Source organism: Brachyistius frenatus, unplaced genomic scaffold (genome assembly GCF_029030835.1).
Source record: "Brachyistius frenatus isolate BFR_SWC_R1_liver_20210118 unplaced genomic scaffold, ASM2903083v1 Contig_4, whole genome shotgun sequence".
NCBI classification, from domain to species: domain Eukaryota; kingdom Metazoa; phylum Chordata; class Actinopteri; family Embiotocidae; genus Brachyistius; species Brachyistius frenatus.
The window spans coordinates 4,000,160-4,021,029 of NW_027210603.1; the positions used below are offsets into that span (position 1 = coordinate 4,000,160).

Consider the following 20,870-nt stretch of genomic DNA (forward strand, 5'->3'; position numbering starts at 1 on the left):
TTTTCCAGGTAAAATAAAATGTGGCTTCCCTGCTTCATGAGGCTCTGTGCAAGTGCACTGATGCCCTCTGCTGGGCCAAACTAGCTATAATTTAGTACTGAATTAAGTACAGTACTGAAAACCCCTTGATGAATGAAAGTGATGACAGAAATTGTGGGAGGGCTGTGAAATTGTTAATTCTCGTTGTATATACATTAAGTTAGAAGAAATACATTTGGTAGTTCAGCAAACGATTTTTGAAATTTATCATTGAAATAAAAATATCAGTTGAAAACTATAAATTATATCTGCTACTTGTGGAATATGTGATTTTCATTGGCACAATCTTTTTTTTTAATTTTTTTATCTCTGTTCAAACTCCTGATTTGGTGGAGTGGTACAAATAGTTGATCTTGCAGTTTTATGAGGACGTGGCAGATATTTACACTGTACACACAACCATGTATTTTCTGTGTTTACATGTAGGCCTATCTACTTTTCTAAAGATCATAACCATCCCAGTCTTTTCCATGAGATAAAGTCAACACTACTTTTTGAAAGGTGACATGATATATGCTCCCATCCAAAATCTGAACTTAGCTCAAATCATTTAGATCAAATTAGATCAGAGGAGAACTGGAGATGTCTGAATACAGTTGGATGGAGTGGCTCACCATGGAACATTAGTACTAAGTGGCATAATGGGATCATGTGGAACTGACAAAATAAAGTGCTGCCCTCTAGTACGTAACATAAACTTAATTCAACTAGCAGGGCCAATACATAGTTTCTGTTCTTTCTTTTGCAGATGTCCCCCCGCCATGGAGCTGCATGTCTCTGCTCTGCGATTGTCGGTCCCACCAACAGTTCATGTTTTGGATCTCTATACTGTCCTATTCTCTCTCTGCTCTCCCCTCACCTACAACCGGTGGTGGCAAATGGCCGCCCACCTCTGAGCCTGGTTCTGTCGAAGGTTTCTTCCTGTTAAGAGGGAGTTTTTCCTTCCCTCTGTTGGAGGTTTTTCTCCCTCATAGAAGAGTTTTCCCCTCCTAGCTTATGTGGGAATTGTTGAATTGTTGGGTTTCTCTGTATAATGTTGTAAAGTTCTGCTGTAAGGACTTTAATGTGTTAAGTGCCATGAAATAACCTGTGTTGTGATTTGGCGCTATATACATTTTTTTATTGAATTGAATAGAATGCGCTTATGATTAAAACCCATTTATTTGAGAGTAAATTTGTGGCTCAGCAACATGTTTTATACTGCTGTGCATGTTTTTCCTCCAGATTTATTGTTTGGTGTAGGTTCGTTTTTTTTTGTTACTTTCAAAATCAACACAACTATTACATCGTTTTAACTGGACAAGAACGGTAAGAAAAAGTAATGAGTAACTAAAGCTGTCAGGCAAATGAAGTGAATTAAAAAGTACAATATTTCCCCCTTATGTAATGGAGTGGAACTATAAAGTACAATTATCTTGAATATGAATTAGTGGCATTGGCTACTTGAATAAATAGCTACTTTTCCATCATTGGTAGCTGATTTGTTATGATTTACAATCTCAGAGATGGTGCCAATCAACAGCCCAAATCAACGTTTGTCAGATAGCAATACGGTAATATAAAAATACAAATAACATAAACAATCGCTGTTAATTTCTCATTACACTGACAACTGAAAAGCCCAATGAATATATGCGTGGTTGAATCCTTTGTTTACTATTTGACGTTAGAGGCGGGTTCATTTTTCTTTTCCAATTTTCTTATTGGTTATTGGACTGATTGGCGTGTGTGCGCGCAGGCGCACTATACTAGGAAGAGGAACGGTTTCTCAATCTGAAAAGCAGCCTGAAAGGTAAGCTAGTGTCTACACTGCCACATCTTTATATCTCAAAGGGTAAACTGTCTGTAACATACTTTTGCCTTCGTGGAAGATTTCGGTAGTCACAGGTGGTGGAATTATGTAATTTTGTGATAAACTAATTTTGTTGCTGTAACTTTCACGCATCGATTTACAAAAGGGGTGGTAAAGATGATTCAACTTTGAATTCTTCGTCAAACTAAATTATTCTTAAAGTTTTGCATTGTAAATTTAGCTTTTGTTTAAAAATAGGATGTTTTTGTGGTTCCAGAGCGTTTGAATAAATTGTAATGATACTTCGTTCGTGTTTTATGTGTCGTGAGTTTGAGTGACGTGTGTCCGAGCAGTGAAACCGTTGCGGAAGTTATTTGAGTTTGTCGTATATCTCCAGATAAATGAAAATGTTGTTCATTCAGTTTCTTTCCAACGGCTTTACTACATGAGTTCTGCACATTTAGGGGCTGATTTCTTTCGGTCCCGTCTGAGTCAGTGATGGGGATAGATATTGCGTAATCATGAAAATCGGACGTAACATTTTATAGTTTGATTATGCAACGCTGTTCAAAAGATGACAGGCTGGATCCCAGTGCATTAGTGAGATAACCTGCGTGTATGAGAGGGCCAGGTCAGCCAAAGCTACTCCTGCCACACTTTTAGTATGTTCGCTTTATTAGGGAAGCTAAAAATCTGATTTTTGTTGCCGTTTTCTGAAATACCGATATTTTCAGCTCTTTTGGGCGATTGCTGGCACTGGTTTATGCATGTAGGCCTATCCCCCCCCCCCCCCACCTGATTGTAGAGAACATCAAGTCTCTCCTGCAGTTGAATTAACATATTATGCCTACTCTTACCGTGACAGCCCACTGGCAGATGCAACCATAAATAACAATACATTTCAAAATGTCATATCTATTTTACCTAAGATTTTCTTTCAAATATAACTGTCAGATTCATCCTACTAAAATAGGCTTGGATGTTCATAGAAACAGTCATTACAAAATGAAAAAAAAAACCTCCATTCTGCAGACGTGTTTATTAAACCTATTTTCATGCTTGATGTAAGAGGTGGAATGACACCACTTTGCACATGCACCGTGACACTGGGGACGTAGTGTTGAGTATTTAATCAAGCATATACTAATTTAGTGTTAAGCCATAATTAAAACATAGCCTAATTTTATGGGCCTGTCATATCAGCAGAGATGTTCCTTTAGGGCTTATGCTGGTATTTCATTTAAAAACCTCTATCAGACGATACCGATGGCATGTTGATATTGTTGTGCGTCCCCTAATATATGGTACATTAGTGTTTAAATGACTGTTGAAATTTAGTGTGAAATCTTTTGTGTCTGGCAGCTAATCATCAGTAAATGTGAGCATTTGCTGACTTTTTCTTTAGACATTAAAGAGGTCACTATCTGCTTTTTTTAATTTATGGGGATTTTGAACTAAGTTTGAATGATTCATACATATTTATCAGATTAACTGGAAAAAATGGACACAATAATGAATAGCAGCACCCCCAGTGTCATGATCATGAGGTTTTAATTAGTTAAAGGCAGTGAAGCTGAAATTGGCAAATTTACACTTGAGGGATAAACAAAGAAAACAATTGACTAAATTTGAAACGGTTTTTTCCACAGATCAAATATTTGATCAGAGTATTACCATTAACTTTCCCCTCTGTCATCCCTCCACCATTTTGACTGATGGCTTTTTGCTCCTCCCGCTCCCTCAGCAGTTTTAATTAAGTGTCCCTCTAAATCATATATACAACTAAAAATAGTGTAATGGCTGAAAACTGGTAATACACACCAGAGGGCCATGAGATCCACACTCCTATTTCATTTGCATTTTTAAATGAGTCACATGGCAGGCAAGAATGAAGTTTTTTGTTTAGCATAGCTAATTAGCTACATGAAAACACTGACATCTCTCTTTATTAGAAATAGTTTTCATGTAGGCCTACCTTTCTTTTGTGTTTTCTTCTATGGGTAGCACAGGCAGTGATATCCATCCAAAATTTGTACGTTATTTGATTAAGTTCCTTCAAGTTCGATTTGTATTATGAAGGATCTACGAGCACTGGTAGAGAATGACTGCTGGAGAGTCCCCTCATCTATGATGGCCCAGAGAGCTGGGGTCATGCCCAGAAACTGTGTGGTCTATCAGTTTGTGTGTGTGTGCGTTTTCATGCCTAGCGTGTATGAATAGCCTGTCCAAGCCTTTTAGAAACTGCTGGTCTGGCTGTCATGTGCAGCGAAAGTGGGGAAGTATGAATTCAGTGTGACAGGAGAGTGTGTGTGGTGTGTGTGCTTGTGAAATTGTGTTAGATAGAGGAAGCATTAGTGTGTGAGTGAATATACTAGGACTCTCTCATAGATTGCTATATTTTGCTTGCTTGCTCAGAACAGAGAGGACCAGAGTGCGCCCATCTCTGATGATCACTGATCAGGTGAAAAGTCGGATTTAGCTCAGTAGGTATAATCGACTGTACAGACGTTGGGAGCTATGTCTCAGATGTGTCAAAGCTGACAAAATGTAGCCTGACTTACCCAGACAGACATGGGTGAAGGCATCAGCCTTCTGAGGCAGCCGAGCGTAATGGGGAGCAAAGTCGAGAGGTTCCTCAGGTGGACATGGAGGTAAAGTTTCTTCAGACAGTTCCTGAGTTCCTGTGGTTGGAAAAGCCTTTATAGTGGCGCCGTATGGCGGAGGGGAGGTCAGGGCAACACAGCCTGGTTGGGAGGGGACATCTGCATCCTTCTCTGTGGGTAAGACATCAGACTGGAAATGTGGAGGTGTGTGGTACATGATATATCACTGTTTAAAAAAAAAAAATTAAAACAAATTATTAGGTATGTAAAAGTTAATTGGCTGTTGTTTTTTTTTTTATTAGAACTAATGATCAATCAAAACTTTTACTAAAAAGCATCCTTTTTAAATTAAGCAATATTACAAGAGAGGGTGTGCTTTAACGTGATTCTTGGCACGACATAATAATATTGCGATTATACAACAAGTTACTAACTAAATAAAATATGCAAACAAAATGTGTTCATATTGTGGGGCTATTCGCTCTCAAAATACAATTTTTTTGTTTTGTTAGCGGGAGCTCCAATTCCATGGCAATGACTGGGTATGACCAACAAGTGGAAAACAATTAGTCGCCTCAGTAGAAACGAATGTAATGTGTGCCATGTTTACCACTCCAGGAAGCAGTCCGACCCTTAGTAATGACGTAGCAACAGAGACAAGATCCAGTTTGTTTTATTGCTTTCTGGAGATGGTTTCTCAAACTGAATAAATACAGCACATAGAAACACTAAACTGCTTAACTCTCTCAATCTCATTGTAAGTAAGATATCCACTGAAAGAAGATATCGATGGAGTTATGTATTTTTAAGATTTTAGCACCGTGTCATGTGTTAAACATAGGAGTGTGCGACTATCTAAAGTGTTACGGTACGGGTGCTCGAAGCGACAATGATGGATCGAAAGACACCCGATTTCGCCAAATGGGTCACAATTAGTAGGCCTATAACAAGTAAAAACAACATTATATTGCATATTATATGAAATTAATTCCAATTATATATTCCCATTGGCAAGGCGGAATGATATTTTTTAGTGATGAGCAGGCTGTGATGCTTTATGGTGATTTGAGCACGTTCCAAATGTACAGTTGACTAATCAGATCATGGGGTCGGAACTGCTCGTTGTATCAATTGTCTTTAAGACATGTGTGCCCAGATGAGTCACAGTTTGCACTCTGTCTATCTACGTTGGAACTCCACGTAGTGAACCTTTTCTTATAATCATGCCTGGCCAAGAAAAGGACTTCAGTAGCTCCTTTTGTCTCACAGTTGCAAACATCTGTGTTTAATGACTTCCAGCCACGTTGACCTTTAGCCCGTTAGTCATGATCAAGATGTGATCCCAAAGGCCAGAGCGGTTTACTCAAAACATGAGAAATACCTCCCTTGTAATCATTCAACAGACTTCCCTCTGTTTTGGAGCTAACTTGAGAAGAACGGTTTGAGGTTTCTTGGCCTAAAACTATATATTTTTATATTAGCTACCAATATAGTTGGTTATGTGATATAAGAACTGTTTTGCTGACAGGCAAATGTGCACTTATTCTTAGTGTAGTGACAATGAGGTGTGATTAGTGTTTTTTGCCCAGTAGAAGCTTTACTGAGTATATTTGGAGTTGTGGTTAAAGCCTTCAGTATAAACTGCAGACGACAGAAACTACTGAATGCACAGTCGACACTTTTTGTTGCGATGTCACACCACTTGTCCTCCCTGGTTCTCACTTTGTGCTTTTTTGTTTCCAGTCCCAAACCATGAATATTGTGGGCCAGTTGGCAGAGACTGTGTTCGTGACGGTGAAGGAGCTGTACCGCGGCCTCAACCCCGCCACTCTCACAGGAGGGATCGATGTCATCGTGGTGCGACAGCCTGATGGAACTTTCCAGTGTTCGCCCTTTCACGTCCGCTTTGGCAAGCTGGGTGTGCTGCGCTCCAAGGAGAAAATTGTCAGTGGTGTCTTTGCCTTCTTTGAATATTTGTACTCGTATATTCTTTTTCTGTTGCTACATACAGTAGGCTGTCTGTTTTTGATGTATCATAAATGCAATTCACATTCATTCGTGTGATTTTAGGTGGACATTGAGATAAATGGAGAATCAGTTGACATGCACATGAAGCTGGGTGACAATGGAGAAGCTTTTTTTGTGGAGGAAAATGAAAATATGGAGGTAACATGATCGATATAAATGACTAATAGTTCAAATTCTATAAGTCATAATTTTTCGCAGTTCTTTTCCAGCTTTATATTCGCTCATTGTACATTTCTCTTTTTTCCTCCCTCCCTGTCCCAGGTCCCAGCCTATCTTTGCACCTCGCCAATTCCTCTGGAGATACCCGAGGACACAGAGGAGACCACCGAGGGATCCTCCATCACTGGCTGTGGTGCCCACAGGAAGAAACGCCGGCGCAAACGCATGCGCTCCGGTTCTCACCTCAGAGAAGAGGCCAGTTCCTCATCAGATGAGAGAGGAAGAGAGAAGGAGTGTGAGCGAGAAACGGATCAGGCTCAACAGGAGAGTCCTCCTGCAGCCGAGTGTGCCATGGCACTGCAAGTCAGGTCAGTCATTAAAACATAAAGCGAGGAAGCCATTAGCCTTCTGCAAATGGGAAAGGACTTAATCCATAATAATTTTGGATAAATGGTAAAATTACATTGTTTTTCGACTTTGCAAGAAAGGGTTTTGTGAGGTGGATTTTACGACCAATTACCTGAACATGCTTTTGCAAAAAAAAAAGTCCTGGTTTGTTTGTGTATTTAAAAACTACTGGAAGATTCGGTTTAACGATGACTTCTATTGTCCTGTGTCTTATTTTCTTGCATACCTAGAGCTAAAGCTCGATCCATCCATCAGTTGACATAATTCATTGACCAATACTAGTAAAATGGTTCATAGTAAGCATTGATATAGTGCCCTTTTACCTTGGGAGCCAACAATGAGCAGAAAACAGCTGAAAACTGCATAGAGGTGCGATGTTGATCCTCAGTGGGATTGTCAATCGTTTCCAAGGAGTCAGATGGCTCAATATTCTTTTCAAAAATGATGTATTGGTGCTTTAATGATAGTTTAAAGTTAACACAGTAATTTATATTATTTTCTTGTGTGTGTGTGTGTGTGTGTGTGTGTGTGTGTGTGTGTGTGTGTGTGTGTGTGTGTGTGTGTGTGTGTGTGTGTGTTAAAGTAAATCAGTGTACTATTCACTGTCTGAGGAGCCAAATGAGGAGCTGGGGGCCATGCAGACCAGAGACACTCACCCACATTCGGACGGAGAGCAGTCACCCTCAGACAGGTAAGAAGTTCATATTAAATTAATGGACTCATCAGTTTGTTTGCCTCTGGCAGGAAGTTTGGAATCTTCGTTTTTTTCTTTCTATATTTAGTGACTTTTGTCCTTAGATGAATTGATCTTTTTCTGTTTCCTTCTCCTTCTCAGCAGTGTGTTCATCAGCCGGCCGTCTTCTCCTAAGAGTGACTCTGAGCTTCTGGTTAAAAGCCAAGAGTTGTCATGGCCTCAGATGGAGTGGAACTGGGGAGGCTTTCCCATGGTATAGCAATATACCCTCACACACAGATGTACAAAGCATACCCGTGTTATAGTAATGCTATAGATTTAAGCTTGTCGTGCTGACACCTCATCTCAGGCTTCTCACTCTGCTCTCCTTCTCTCACAGCTGTGTCAGCCAGAGAAGACACCTGTAGAGCTGCAGGGCCTCTTTCCTTCGGGCAGTTCTCATTTCCGCACCATCGAGAGACAGGACTCCTTTGACATGGGCCCTGAGTGTGTGATCAGCTGCGGGAGATTCGGCAGTGTGACAGTGGTCAAACCACAACCTCGGACTCGCTCCCTCGACTTCGGTAGCCACTCCATGCAAAGCAGCTCCTTATCCAAAGAGAAAAAGTCTTACTTTGCCCGTTCTACCTGCAGCGACCTCTTCAAGTCTTCTGCTTCATCAATGAATATAGACTCAAAACAGACACTTGAATGCACACTGGGGCAGGAGGAGAACAAAGACTTGTTTTCTAATTCAGTTAGTAATGGTACAGACTTCCTGCCTAGCACAGAAAGCACTGTGAGTATTGAGCATGGTAGCAATGTGATAGATTCAGTCAGCCCTGGTAATAAACAGAGAGGGGTCACTGTGACCAAACCAAACCATGCACAAAAACAACTCATCAAAGACAACGAGGACTGCACACTCCCAAGTATTTCATCAAATCTGAAACAGCAAGGGGCCTTATCTGAGCAGAGTGAACCGGACTCCACCACAAGCGCCCTTATTAGTGAAGGGGACAATGGAATAGAGCCCTGTGCTGAGAGAGGAGAAGAGGACGGTGTACCTGGAGTAACTGATTGGTCAGCTGAAGGCTCACCCAGTGAAAAAACTACACCAGAAGATGGAGTGAGAGACGCTGAGGTCAGCTTGCCCGCTGCAGAGGGGTTCCCAACCTCCTCGGAGGCATCTGTCAAAGCGGGGCAACAGGACAAGAAGAAAGGTGACGTCTTTATCAAAGTATTTATTGCTCTTTTAAGTGAGTCAACTCACTGAAGTTATTATTGCTCTTTTTAGACTAAAATTAATTCCTTTGTTAGTTTACAGTATGTCAATGTTTATGTGTCAATTGTTCACAGTAAAACATAATCGCCATCTCAGACCAACAGATATTTTTTATATTCTCAGGAAGCCAGTCGCCTCAGTCAGTGGGCAGCGGGGCAATGGACAGCGGCACAGAGTACCTGTCAGACTCCGCCTCCTACAACATGGACGTCAGCATGTCCCTGTGCGGACAAGAAGGCGACACCAGCCAAATCACCAAAGGTAAATGTGGTGGAATGTGTTTTAAGTATATAAAGGAAAAACATGCTGGTGAAGTTAAATCAGTCCTTTTGCTGCTTTTGCTCTCCAGAGAAGTTTATGGAGCACCTTGTGACTTACCAGGATTTTGTCAACAATCCAGGAATCATTGACGATCCAAGTCTTGTCATCTGCATAAACTCAAAGTATAATTTCAAAACAATTATTTTTAAAAGAAAAATTATTTGTAGAATTCCCATTACATTACAAAGTGTATCCTCAAATGTTTAGTCCTCCAAGTTCATGTCAATGATTGTTCATCAGCTGGCTTTAATTTTTCACAGCTACTACAACTGGGCAGTGGCTTCTCCAATGGTGTTGTCGATGACAACTTTCCAGAAAAACCTACCCACGGTATTTTAATGTTTTTCAACTAAACTGCAAAAATCTTCAATAAAGAACCTTCTCTAATGTCTTGTTACAAACTTTAACTCAGCTTTTTGCTGAACTTTTTAAAAGATTCTTAAGTGAAGTGACAGTTAGGATTTTAGTCAGCCAATGATTATAATGATAGGACATTTGTTGCCTTCTTTTTTTCTGGGTCATTTACAGAGTACAGTAGAGCAGCTGGTGAAGGACAAGATGCCCAAAAAGTCTGGACGCTGGTGGTTCTCCTGGAGAAGAAGAGACATGGACAACAGCCAGGTAGATGCTCATTTTAATGGTTCTTCATGGTGTAGCTTGGTGTAAGTTTGGACCTGCAAACACAATTGCCACTTATAAGGGTGTGGTTTTTGCTAGCTAGATTCAGTTTATGCTCAGTTCATGTAAGAGTAATAAGGATTGTAGAGATGGTTGCAGTTGCAGGATTAGGTCAGAAACAGTTTGCTGGATCGTCACTTCATTACAATTTGATTTCAAATGCACCCTTGCCACTTGACCTGATAACATAAACTCCTTGTTTTTCAGCAAAAGCACTCAAAGGAGGAGCAAGAGGAGCCACTAGCAAGTGTTTCCTCCACAGTAAAGTAAGTCACTTCACTCAGGAATGATCTCACACGAGTTAACAAACCTTATTAAACCTGACGTGCTGTGTTTCAGTTGGAACAGTTTCAGCTAGTCCTGCTGTTCAATTCAATTCAATTTTATTTATATAGCACCAAAACACAACATAGGTTATTTCATGGCACTTAACACATTAAAATCCTTACAGTAAGACTTTACAATATTATACAGAGAAACCCATCAATTCAACAATTCCCACATAAGCTAGGAGGGAAAAAAAACCCCTCCTCTTTAAGGGAGAAAAAACCTCCAACAGAGGGAAGGAAAAACTCCCGACAGAACCAGGCTCAGAGGTGGGCGGCCATCTGCCTCGACCGGTTGGGGTGAGAGGAGAGCATAGAGAGAAAAGGACAGCATCGAGATAGAAGAGAAGAACTGTTGGTGGAGACGACAAGCGCAGGGCAGAGACATGCAGCTCCATGACGGGACATCTGAAAAAGAAAGAAGAGAAACTACGCGAGCGAGGGAACTGAATGGAGACAACAGACAATAAGAAAAAACTATGGGAGAGAAGAGGATGGTGAGGTATGAGTCAGTTAAAGAGTAGGAGGAAAGAAAAGAAGCTCAGCATGTAACGAGGTCCCCCAGCAGCCTCGGCCTATAACAGCATAACTAAGGGTTGGTTCAGATCTACCTGAGCCAGCCCTAACTATAGACTTTATCAAAAAGGAACATTTTGAGTCTAATCTTAAAGCTAGAGAGGGTTTCTGCCTCTCGAACACAAACTGGGAGCTGGTTCCACAGGAGGGGAGCCTGAAAACTAAAGGCTCTGTCTCCCATTCTACTTCTGTAAACTCTAGGAACCACAAGTAGACCAACGTACTGAGAGCGAAGTGTTCTGCTAGGATTATATGGTTCTATAAGATCTCTAAGATATGATGGAGCCTGGTCATGTAGGGCTTTGTAAGTCATCAAGAGAATTTTAAATTATACTCTTGATTTCACAGGAAGCCAGTGAAGAGAAGCTAAAACTGGAGAAATATGATCTCTCTTGCTAAATCCCGTCAGTACTCTTGCTGCAGCATTTTGGATCAGCTGCAAGGTTTTTAATGAGTAATTTGGACATCCTAACAACAAGGAATTACAATAATCTAGCTAGAAGTAACAAATGCATGAATGAGTTTTTCTGGGTCACGCTGAGGAAGGATTTTCCTGATTTTATTAATATTACGTAGATGAAAGAAGGCAGTTCTGGAGATCTGCTTTATATGATGTCTGAAGGACAAATCCTCATCAAATATGACTCCAAGGTTCCTCACAGTTTTGCTGGAGGCCAAGACAACGTCATCTAGAGTAACTAAGTGATTACAGAAAGAGTTTCTGAGGTGTTTCTGAGGACCAAGTACAATAACTTCTGTTTTGTCTGAATTTAGAAGCAGGAAGTTTTTGGTCATCCAGGCCTTTATGTCTTTTAGACAGGCTTCAAGTTTTACTAACTGATTAGTTTCATTTGGTTTTATAGAAAGATATAGCCGAGTGTCATCTGCATAACAATGGAAGTTTATGCAGTGCTTCCTGATGACATCTCCTAATGGAAGCATGTACAAAGTAAAAAGTATTGGGCCTAACATTGAGCCTTGTGGAAGTCCATAACTAACTCTTGTTTGTCTGGAAGATTCATTGTTGACATGGAAAAATTGGAATCTATCTGATAAGTAGGATTTGAACCAACCTAATGCAGTTCCTTTAATCCTCGTAACGTCTTCTAATCTCTGTAATAAGATCGTATGATCAATCGTATCAAAAGCAGCACTGAGGTCCAGAAGAACAAGTACAGAGACGAGTCCATTATCTGAGGCTAATAAAAGGTCGTTAGTAACTTTCACCAGAGCTGTTTCTGTGCTATGATGAACTCTAAAGCCTGACTGAAAATCTTCAAACAGATCATTCCTTTGTCAAAAAAAAAAAGTTGATTTGCAACAACTTTTTCAAGAATTTTAGAAATAAACGTCAGGTTAGAAATTGGTCTGTAGTTTCCTAAAACAGCTGATCAAGAGTCGGCTTTTTAAGTAAAGGTTTAATTACAGCCACTTTAAAAGCCTGCGGTACATAGCTAGTTACAATAGATAGGTTGATCTGATCTAATATGGAAGTATTAATTAAAGGGAAGACTTCCTTAAAAAGTTTAGTTGGGATGGGATCTAACAGACAGCTCAGGATCCAGATGAAGAAATAACGCTCGTTAACTCAGAGAGCTCAACGGGAGAGACATTTTCCAAGTATACATCTGGTCCTACAGTTGCTTTCAGGGCTGCTGTGCTTAACATCACATCAGTGATGGTGGCAGGCAGGATCTGCCCGATTCTCTCCCTAATAGTGAGAATTTTATTGGTAAAGAAGTTGATGAAGTCATTACTGCTGAGAGCTGAAGGAATAGAGGACTCAACAGAGCTGTGACTCTTCGTCAGCCTGGCTACAGTGCTGAAAAGAAACCTGGGGTTGTTCTGTTCCACAGCTGTTCATCTGCCTGAACATCTGTACGTAAGGGCATTCAATCTGTTGCTGGAAAGACTGATACCAGGACTGCCCGTACATTTGTATTTGTCTTTATTTTGTCTGTGTGGTTGGTATAACTCACAAATGAGGAATATTCTAAATAAACCAATGTTTTGGCAAGAACTAATAGTTTTGTTTGTAGTTCCCCGGAAGGGATTAATTGTAGCCACAAGCAGGAACAAATGACAACTACATGATTAGTAATTATCCATGATGCCATGGGCCTCATCCACTTCTATTATTTTCATCCAAACATCAAATTTAGAATTTTAGAATTTCTACTGAATTTCTTTAAATTCTACGAATCCCATATAACAAACACAAAAACAAAAGCAACAGGAAAGAGAAAACACGACTCGCATTACTTCTAATTATGTGTTACTTTTTAAGGAGGTGCATGTTGTTTTTAGATGGATCTTGTATGTAGCCGTTTAACCCTGTCATACTGGCATCACAACATAAGAACAAAATTATCATCTTATTTTTACAATTCACATATCAATCAATCAATATCACAGAATATTTGCTAAAACAATTGTTGTGACACTTAAAAGTAGCACTTAATTTTAATAAAAACATATCAAAAGTTGCTGTCAACATTTGACAGTATTAAAGCTTAAAATATGTGATAACAGTAAATGCTACAGATCAAGATTTGGCGATTTTCTTTTTTCATGCATAAATCACAAAATACTTTTCTGTTTTTGAGTTATTAATATTCTTTAATAAATTAATACACTGTGACAGAGAAACGGAACTGTATGTGTCGTTTCTTCAGAGCCACACTGGATGACATCGACAGTGACCAGGCAGCGGGGCTCGGCCGAAAAGCAATCCTTTCTTCCAGCCTATCGGCAGAAACTCTGAGCGCCACGCAGTCTATCAGCCAGATGTACCGCAAATCACTACGTCTGACTTCCAAACAGATAGTAAGTAAAAACAAAAAATCAAGTGTATTTTAAAGAAGATAAACTGCCTGTTTTCCGATGTATTTCAACTATTCTGTCTGATAACCAGGAGCATCTAAACCTGCGTGATGGAGCCAACAAGGTGGTGTTCAGTGTGACCACACAATACCAGGGCACCTGTCGCTGTGAGGCTGCCATCTACCTGTGGAACTGGGACGAACGTGTCATCATATCTGACATCGATGGAACCATCACCAAGTACGTTTTACAGCATATTATTGGGTCTAGATAGACAAATAACTATTTTTTTCATAACTTAAATCTTATAATTTTTTTATTTTCAGTGTTGTATATGTGCAAGTGTGAGATCAAGCTCTCACACTATTTTAAGTAGTCTTCACTTCCTGTCCCCTGCAGGTCTGACGCCCTGGGTCATATTCTACCTCAGTTTGGAAAAGACTGGACACACAAAGGCATTGCCAAACTCTACCACAAAATACACCAGTATGTTGAATTACATTCTTGATATATTGTCTCCTGTCAAATTGGAAATGATCACATCTCTAATGTTTAATTATCTCGGTCAGTTGTTCGTCTTCCTTGTAAACTTTCTCACACATTCGTCAAACCAGAACAAGCAAACAAAGATAACATATATTTCCTGCTCATGATTTCCCTCTGATGTCATTGTAGCTGCAGTTGACTCTATAATCTGCACTGCCAGATGTTTTTCTGTTTCTCGCCATTTTCACGTGTTATATTGTACAAATCTAGAGGAACAGACTGCAGTACATACTGTATACATAGTACAACGTATTGATGAAAGTATTTGTGAGGTCCATGCTGCAGGTCTACACAGTTGCAAAAATAACTTTAATTGATGTGTTTTGTTAAAGTCAAATCCTAATATGGTCGTCTTTTTCCTTGCAGAAATGGCTACAAGTTCCTGTATTGCTCAGCCCGGGCTATAGGTATGGCTGCCATCACCAAAGATTACCTGCAGTGGGTCAACGACAGAGGCACTGTGCTCCCTAAAGGGCCTGTACTGCTGGCTCCCAGCAGCCTCTTTTCAGCACTGCACAGGTATAAAAAAAAAAATACTCCCACTGAACTACCTCACAGACAGTGTCATACTGAGACACATTGCATTTCATTTGTAGACTTTTATTTCACTCAAGTAAAAGATTGTAGGCTAAAACTATGTCAAATGAAAACAACTCTACAGTGTGTGTGTGTCTGTGCTTGCATGTGTTTGTGTGTGTGAGTGAGAAAGAAAGAAATTGTCCTTGAAGGTAGACAGTAATGAAATGCATTGCTGACCCCTAGTGGCCACATAAACACCTATGCTCAGCTACTGCATTACAGGAAATATATAAATGAATGCGAGGAGATTAACATTTGAACAGACATCCATTTTGATTGTAAACTGTCCTTATCTGTGCAGAGAGGTGATCGAGAAGAAGCCGGAGGTGTTTAAAGTGGCCTGTCTCGGTGACATCAGGGACTTGTTTAACCCGCAGAGGCAGCCTTTCTACGCCGCCTTTGGCAACAGGACTAACGTGAGCAATGGTGCAGACCGGTTCTCAGTGGAGCAGTAGTCATAAGGGAATTTTACCTTAAAGTTTTCCAAATGCTAAGTTGATGTGCTTTTAAGTTTTCTTTTAATTTCAATGTACTGTACACACTCTAATTGGTAGAAATGAAGTGTGAGAAATGTGAAAGTCACTTGATTATGAATATGAAGAAAAACACTAGCTAAGGATTTATAATTATGGATTTGTGCTCTATCAGCAAAATAATGTTTTTATTGTACCTCAATTCTAGAAAAGGTTAAGCGAAGGTTAACACTGACGCTGTTTTCTGTTTTTGTATGATGTTGCTTTCACAGGATGCTTATGCCTATAAGCAGGTTGGGGTGCCTGAAACCAGGATATTTACTGTCAACCCAAAAGGAGAGCTCATCCAGGAGAGGACTAAAGGCAACAAATCTTCGTAAGTATGACACGGAACAGAATGTTACGGTGAAGATAGACATATTTTCTACCATTTTAAGCACCTATGTTATTTAAAAAATGATGACCTTGCAATTCCTAGTAGTGGTAAAACATTTTTTTGAAGCAACATTCTCTACAGCTGTGAGAACGACCGTGCTGACAGCCACATAAACTGCACTATATACAAACCTGCAGCATCAAAGGTTAAACAAATAAAAAAAATCTCTGTGCAGGAGTGCAGCTTTTAGAATATAATAAATAAAGTTATTATTATACTGAGCACATTTTCAGACACTCCTGATTGATGCACAAATGTTTTTTGACTAATAATACTGGAATTGAGTCATTTTTGTACAACCCTGTGTGTTTCTCTGTGTGTGTGTGTGTGTGTGTGTGTGTGTGTGTGTGTGTGTGTGTGTGTGTGTGTGTGTGTGTGTGTGTGTGTGTGTGTGTGTGTGTGTGTGTGTGTGTGTGTGTTTTGCAGGTACAGCCACCTCAGTGAGTTAGTGGAACATTTCTTCCCCATGACTTTCGTTGAGGGCAGCACATCCTGTGTTCTTGACTGTCCCGAGTTCAGCAGTTTCTCCTTTTGGAAGGAGCCTCTGCCAGAACTACAACTGGATGCACTATTTTAGACACACGGCAATATCTACCAACCCCAACACACACACACACACACGCATGCACGCACGCACACAAATTAAGGCAAGGCCATTTATCTTAAGATTTTTTTCCAGCTTGACCAAATATTGCCTTACATTGCCAGACCTGCCAACTGTTATGCCTGTTTATGAGCCACTGCATGAACTGGTCCATAAAGAGACAACTCTCTCTTCTTATACTGCACTCAAAGGTGGAACCAAATTAAGTCCTAACATGCATTTAGGTTTCAAAAATAAGGTCACAAACCACGGCTGTTTGCTTTATATTTTGCCTTTTGTGTAAAAATCCTGCAATGAACGTGGCACAACTGGACAAACATGACTTTAGACTCTTTTGGCTTATTTGTTACTGTTTACCAGTGTCATAGTAATACCAAAAAAATATTTTTTTAATAGTGAATTGGCAGGACAACTCAGTCAGTTTAGCTATAAATATCAACCCAAAGTATTTGTAGAGCAATTAAGCTATATTTGATAATCAGCAGTGATCCTTAAACCCTGAGTTCCCTACATCCAGCACCCTGCGACCAAATACAACAGGCCCGGGCACACAGATGCTAAACAAACCTGTTATCCTTTTATTCGGCAGAGATTAGAGAGATGATGTGCCTGTGTTGTTGGCAACAGTAAATGTTTTAGGATTTGAGCGTTGTGAGGGGTGGGGTTTGTAGCAACATGTACCAAAAAACAAATTTGGCTTGAGAATGTATTTAACAATGCTTTGGTTAAGTTTAGAGTCTGTTTGACCTTCATGAGTAGCTGAAAGCTGAGATTTGCCCTAAACAAGGTGGAGCATTATTGCTTTTGTCAGACACGAGAGTGTTTTCAAATTACATTTGACTCAGGTGAGTACAAACCCTTTGGAGTCGGGGCTAAATCACCAGTAAGTAGGTGATAAGGTATAATGGCATTATTTCTGTTGTAAGGAGGAGGAGGACTGATGAACCTGAGCAAATAGTGATCATTGTGAAACTACAGTAAGCACATTTCCTGTCTCCCTGTCAGATACTGCACTACCAAATTTAGAAATGTTTGTACACTACATGACATCAGACTGACTGACTTTTATTATTCCAGACGTGTAAACAGACCTTGGAGGTGGTTTCGCTGGGGCTGTGCCTTTTGAAAACGGTTATATTTATTATTTTATCACTTGTCATGTATCTGTGTGGAGATGCAATAAACCTGAGGATTTTACTGTCAAATACTTTGTTAACCAAATGTAACAAAATATATCAACGGGTTCCAAACAATGTCTGTTCTGTTTGTCCTCCAGTTTTAATGTCAAATAATTCATTGTTCCGTTTTTTTTTAATACATTCTTCTTTGAGTGCACATAATTTGCCTGTTGCTAAGGTCATGCATTTTTACAATATTATACATACTTTTACAATAAATGGTTATTATGTTTAGTTTTAACAGAATGTATGTAAATTTGTTGATATTTTGGGGGCATGACATGGACACTTTTAAATACTCATATAAATTCAGGCTCCTCCATGATGCTCCACGTGGAATTAGTTCCAGTAGGATAAGTGGAGGCGTTGGTGTTTATGAAATGCGTAAAGGTTTCCCACAGCTGATCTGCGTCGGTGCGTTTTTAATGAGTCTTATCTGAACAGGAAGACTCGACACCGCACGGCTGCAGTTGGTAAGTCTTTCAACTCCGATGTTGTCTTTAATCTTTTAAAAGTAACGATTACATATAGACGTCTGTAAAGATTTCAGCTCCGCATCCTGCCCAATTATATGCGCAAATGATTTTAAATAATAACCTAATTATTTATTGTAAATATAATATAACATAATGAAATCTAAGATTTTAAGTAGAAATCAGTCAAACAAGGCGAATTTTGTTAAATAAAGTGGAGGAAGCGACCCTTTTGTATTTCGCCACATGGATCCTGCTGTTGCCTGGAAATCGAAACTTAACCAACAAGTTTAGAGACGCACTGCAGTTGACGACACGGAGCCATGTTTGTCCCACATTTCCCTTATTACACATTCTCCCACTGTTACCATTTCCCATTTAATAAAGATAGGCCTATTAATTGATGTGGCCGAGTCAATTATATACATGTTGGCGCAAAGTTTTAAAGTTTTATATGCGTATTGACTGCATCATACCGTTTCCTTGTGTTGTGCTTAGTCATGCAGTTTGTTGTAACTTCCTTACTTAACAGCAAGATTCACAGTTCACAGCGCCATATCTACCATAAGAAAACTTCTGTGGGAATTTAGGGATTGCTTTTTCTTTTCTTTTTCTTTCTGTATCTTTATGTCAACCAATCAGTATTTAAAGTCTGAGATTTCTTTGAAACATGTTGATCAAGCTAGAAAGTGACATTCAACAACAACATAATTTTACAATTGATCAAATTAATTAAAATTCAAACATAACAAATCCGACTGTATATTTGGTGTCTGGTAAAAAATATTTTTGGGAGAGGGGACTTGGCCTACCTGATGTTTTTTGTATTCACATTAAGTCTTAAAGTTGACTTTTTCAAAATTAGCTGCAATTCATTCGGTTATATTCTCATAATAATCTCTATCCAAAGAGAGGGCAAATTATTTGCCAAGTTTATGAAGTATATTTCTGAAGGCTAACCTTTAGTTGTCTGTTTTTTCAGAGTCTGCCATCATGTCTGCGAGTGAGGAGGAAGCAAACGTCTCTAAACAGAATCAGCCAGAAGCTCTGGCTCTGGAGCTTACATGCCCCATCTGCTTGGAACTGTTCTCGGAGCCAGCGTCTCTTCCCTGTGGTCATATCTTCTGCTTTGCCTGCCTTCAGACTATGGGAGAAGGCCTGGACCAACACAGCTGCCCTGAGTGCCAGGCTGAGTACAAGGGAACCGAAGCCCTCGTTAAAAGCTTCAAAATGTACAGTATCGTGGAGACCTACAAAGCCACTGCTGGGAAAATGACTGCCAACTCCTATGATGTCAGCCATGGAACAGCCAAAATTGATCATAGTTCTGATATAGAGGAATTGAAAACAAAATACCAACAAGACTCAGCAGCAGCTGGAGAGAGCCAAGGGGAGAGTGTGGAGAACGAAGCCAAGGATGGCTTTCAAACTGCGTCAGAGCACCCCTTTTCCTTGGACCAGGATAAAAGAAGTAAAAAAGGCAAAATAGAAATGGACGAACCAAAGTTCAAACTGGCATCTCAAGTCACTGAGTTGAACCTCAAGTTGGAGATGGCAGAGGATGTCCTGAGGAGAGAAAAGGAACAGGAGTTGGAAGTGACCAGTGCTAATGCTCAGCTGAGGCAGAAAACATCCAAACTGTTAGGGCAGATAAGAGATTTGTCGCAGAGGTACATTGAGCAGGTGCTACAGATGATTGAAGAGGAGTTAGGTCCAGGTGAAGCCAGGATATGCAGTCGAGTCAGTGAAGCCTCTGAGCTGACGAAGCAGCTGAAGCAGGCTGTCCTCAGAGCTGAGTCCCTGTTGACTGAAGAGGATGAGACTGCGTTTAGTGGCAAGCTTAAAAGTCTACAACCACACATTGTGGAGTTAATTACAAAACCAGAAGAAAAAGACGAAGAGCTTGTTGATGCAGAAGTTAACCCTGCACGAATCTGTCCCAAGCTGGAAAACATGAACGCTGAGCTCAGGGAAGGACTTAGAAAGATTCAGCACTCTCTTCGGAACACCCTCAACCCTTCAGAGGTGACCTTTGACCCAGAAACAGCCCACCCTAACCTCATTCTCTCGGAGGATTTGAAAACAGTGACTTTCAATGCTGTCAAGCAGCCCTACCCTTCCTCTCCTCAGAGATTCACCAACTTCTTGCAGGTCCTCAGCACCCAGAGCTTCTTTGAAGGTGATCATTGCTGGGAGGTGGAGCTCGAAGGCTCCCCGTGGATCGTTGGTGTGTGCTACAGTGGGAAGCTGGAACGTAGCGGACTGCCATCCGCTCTGGAAAGCAGTCAGAGCTCCTGGTGTCTGATGTGGTTCAACAACTTGCTGACAGCCTTTGAGCAGGGTCACAATGTGCCTTTGAAGAGGACTACAGTATCACGCAGGCTCGAGATCAAGCTGAGCTTCAAGACCCACCGGCTGAGCTTCTACAACATCAGCCCCAGCAGTGGGAAGACTCATGTGTATACATTTAAGGCTAACCTGACTGAACCAGTGCACCTCGCCTACAGGATGATGTCAGGGCACCCTAAAGCCCGTGTCACAATTTTTTCATAAATTTATCCAAATTTGCTGCATATTTTTATGATAAAAAACGTTTCCTACTAGTAGAAGCTTTGTGTGATAACATAGTCCACATTGGCATAAATAAATGTAGTAAATGTGACTGAATTACTTACAGCAGTGTGCCTGAAAGTGCTCAAATACAACGCTCAAAATGATGTGTAGAGAAATGTATTGTTTATTTTAGGATAATGCACTCCTAATGTAATGTCATCTAATTTAGATAAATAAAACAAAGCTTTAAGAAATTGAAATGTGTATTTTACAGTTATTTTCTACTTTAATATGACAAACTCCTTAATAACCCAAAC

At 40.2% G+C, this 20,870-nt stretch overlaps 2 protein-coding genes across 3 annotated transcripts; both read left to right on the forward strand.

Moving 5' to 3' along the window:
* The first annotated feature begins 1,785 nt into the window (after window positions 1-1,785).
* Window positions 1,786-17,762, forward strand: LOC138628286 (phosphatidate phosphatase LPIN2). 2 transcript variants are annotated; one of them, XM_069711257.1, is made up of 19 exons: window positions 1,786-1,831; window positions 6,178-6,378; window positions 6,505-6,600; window positions 6,724-6,989; window positions 7,613-7,720; window positions 7,865-7,976; window positions 8,103-8,925; window positions 9,111-9,248; window positions 9,337-9,430; window positions 9,569-9,638; window positions 9,837-9,929; window positions 10,194-10,252; window positions 13,564-13,714; window positions 13,803-13,951; window positions 14,111-14,197; window positions 14,624-14,776; window positions 15,138-15,252; window positions 15,582-15,685; window positions 16,172-17,762. In XM_069711257.1, the coding sequence occupies exons 2-19, from the start codon at window positions 6,187-6,189 to the stop codon at window positions 16,320-16,322; spliced, it is 2,961 nt and encodes a 986-aa protein (XP_069567358.1). In that variant the 5' UTR covers window positions 1,786-1,831; window positions 6,178-6,186; the 3' UTR covers window positions 16,323-17,762. The 2 variants fall into 2 exon arrangements, with proteins under 2 accessions (XP_069567358.1, XP_069567367.1); XM_069711266.1 differs by having other exon boundaries at window positions 7,868-7,976.
* A 123-nt stretch (window positions 17,763-17,885) lies between these two features.
* Window positions 17,886-20,792, forward strand: trim107 (tripartite motif containing 107). The gene is made up of 2 exons (XM_069711278.1): window positions 17,886-18,000; window positions 18,983-20,792. Exon 2 carries the CDS (start codon window positions 18,994-18,996, stop codon window positions 20,551-20,553), a length of 1,560 nt encoding a protein of 519 aa, XP_069567379.1. The 5' UTR covers window positions 17,886-18,000; window positions 18,983-18,993; the 3' UTR covers window positions 20,554-20,792.
* Window positions 20,793-20,870: the final 78 nt, after the last annotated feature.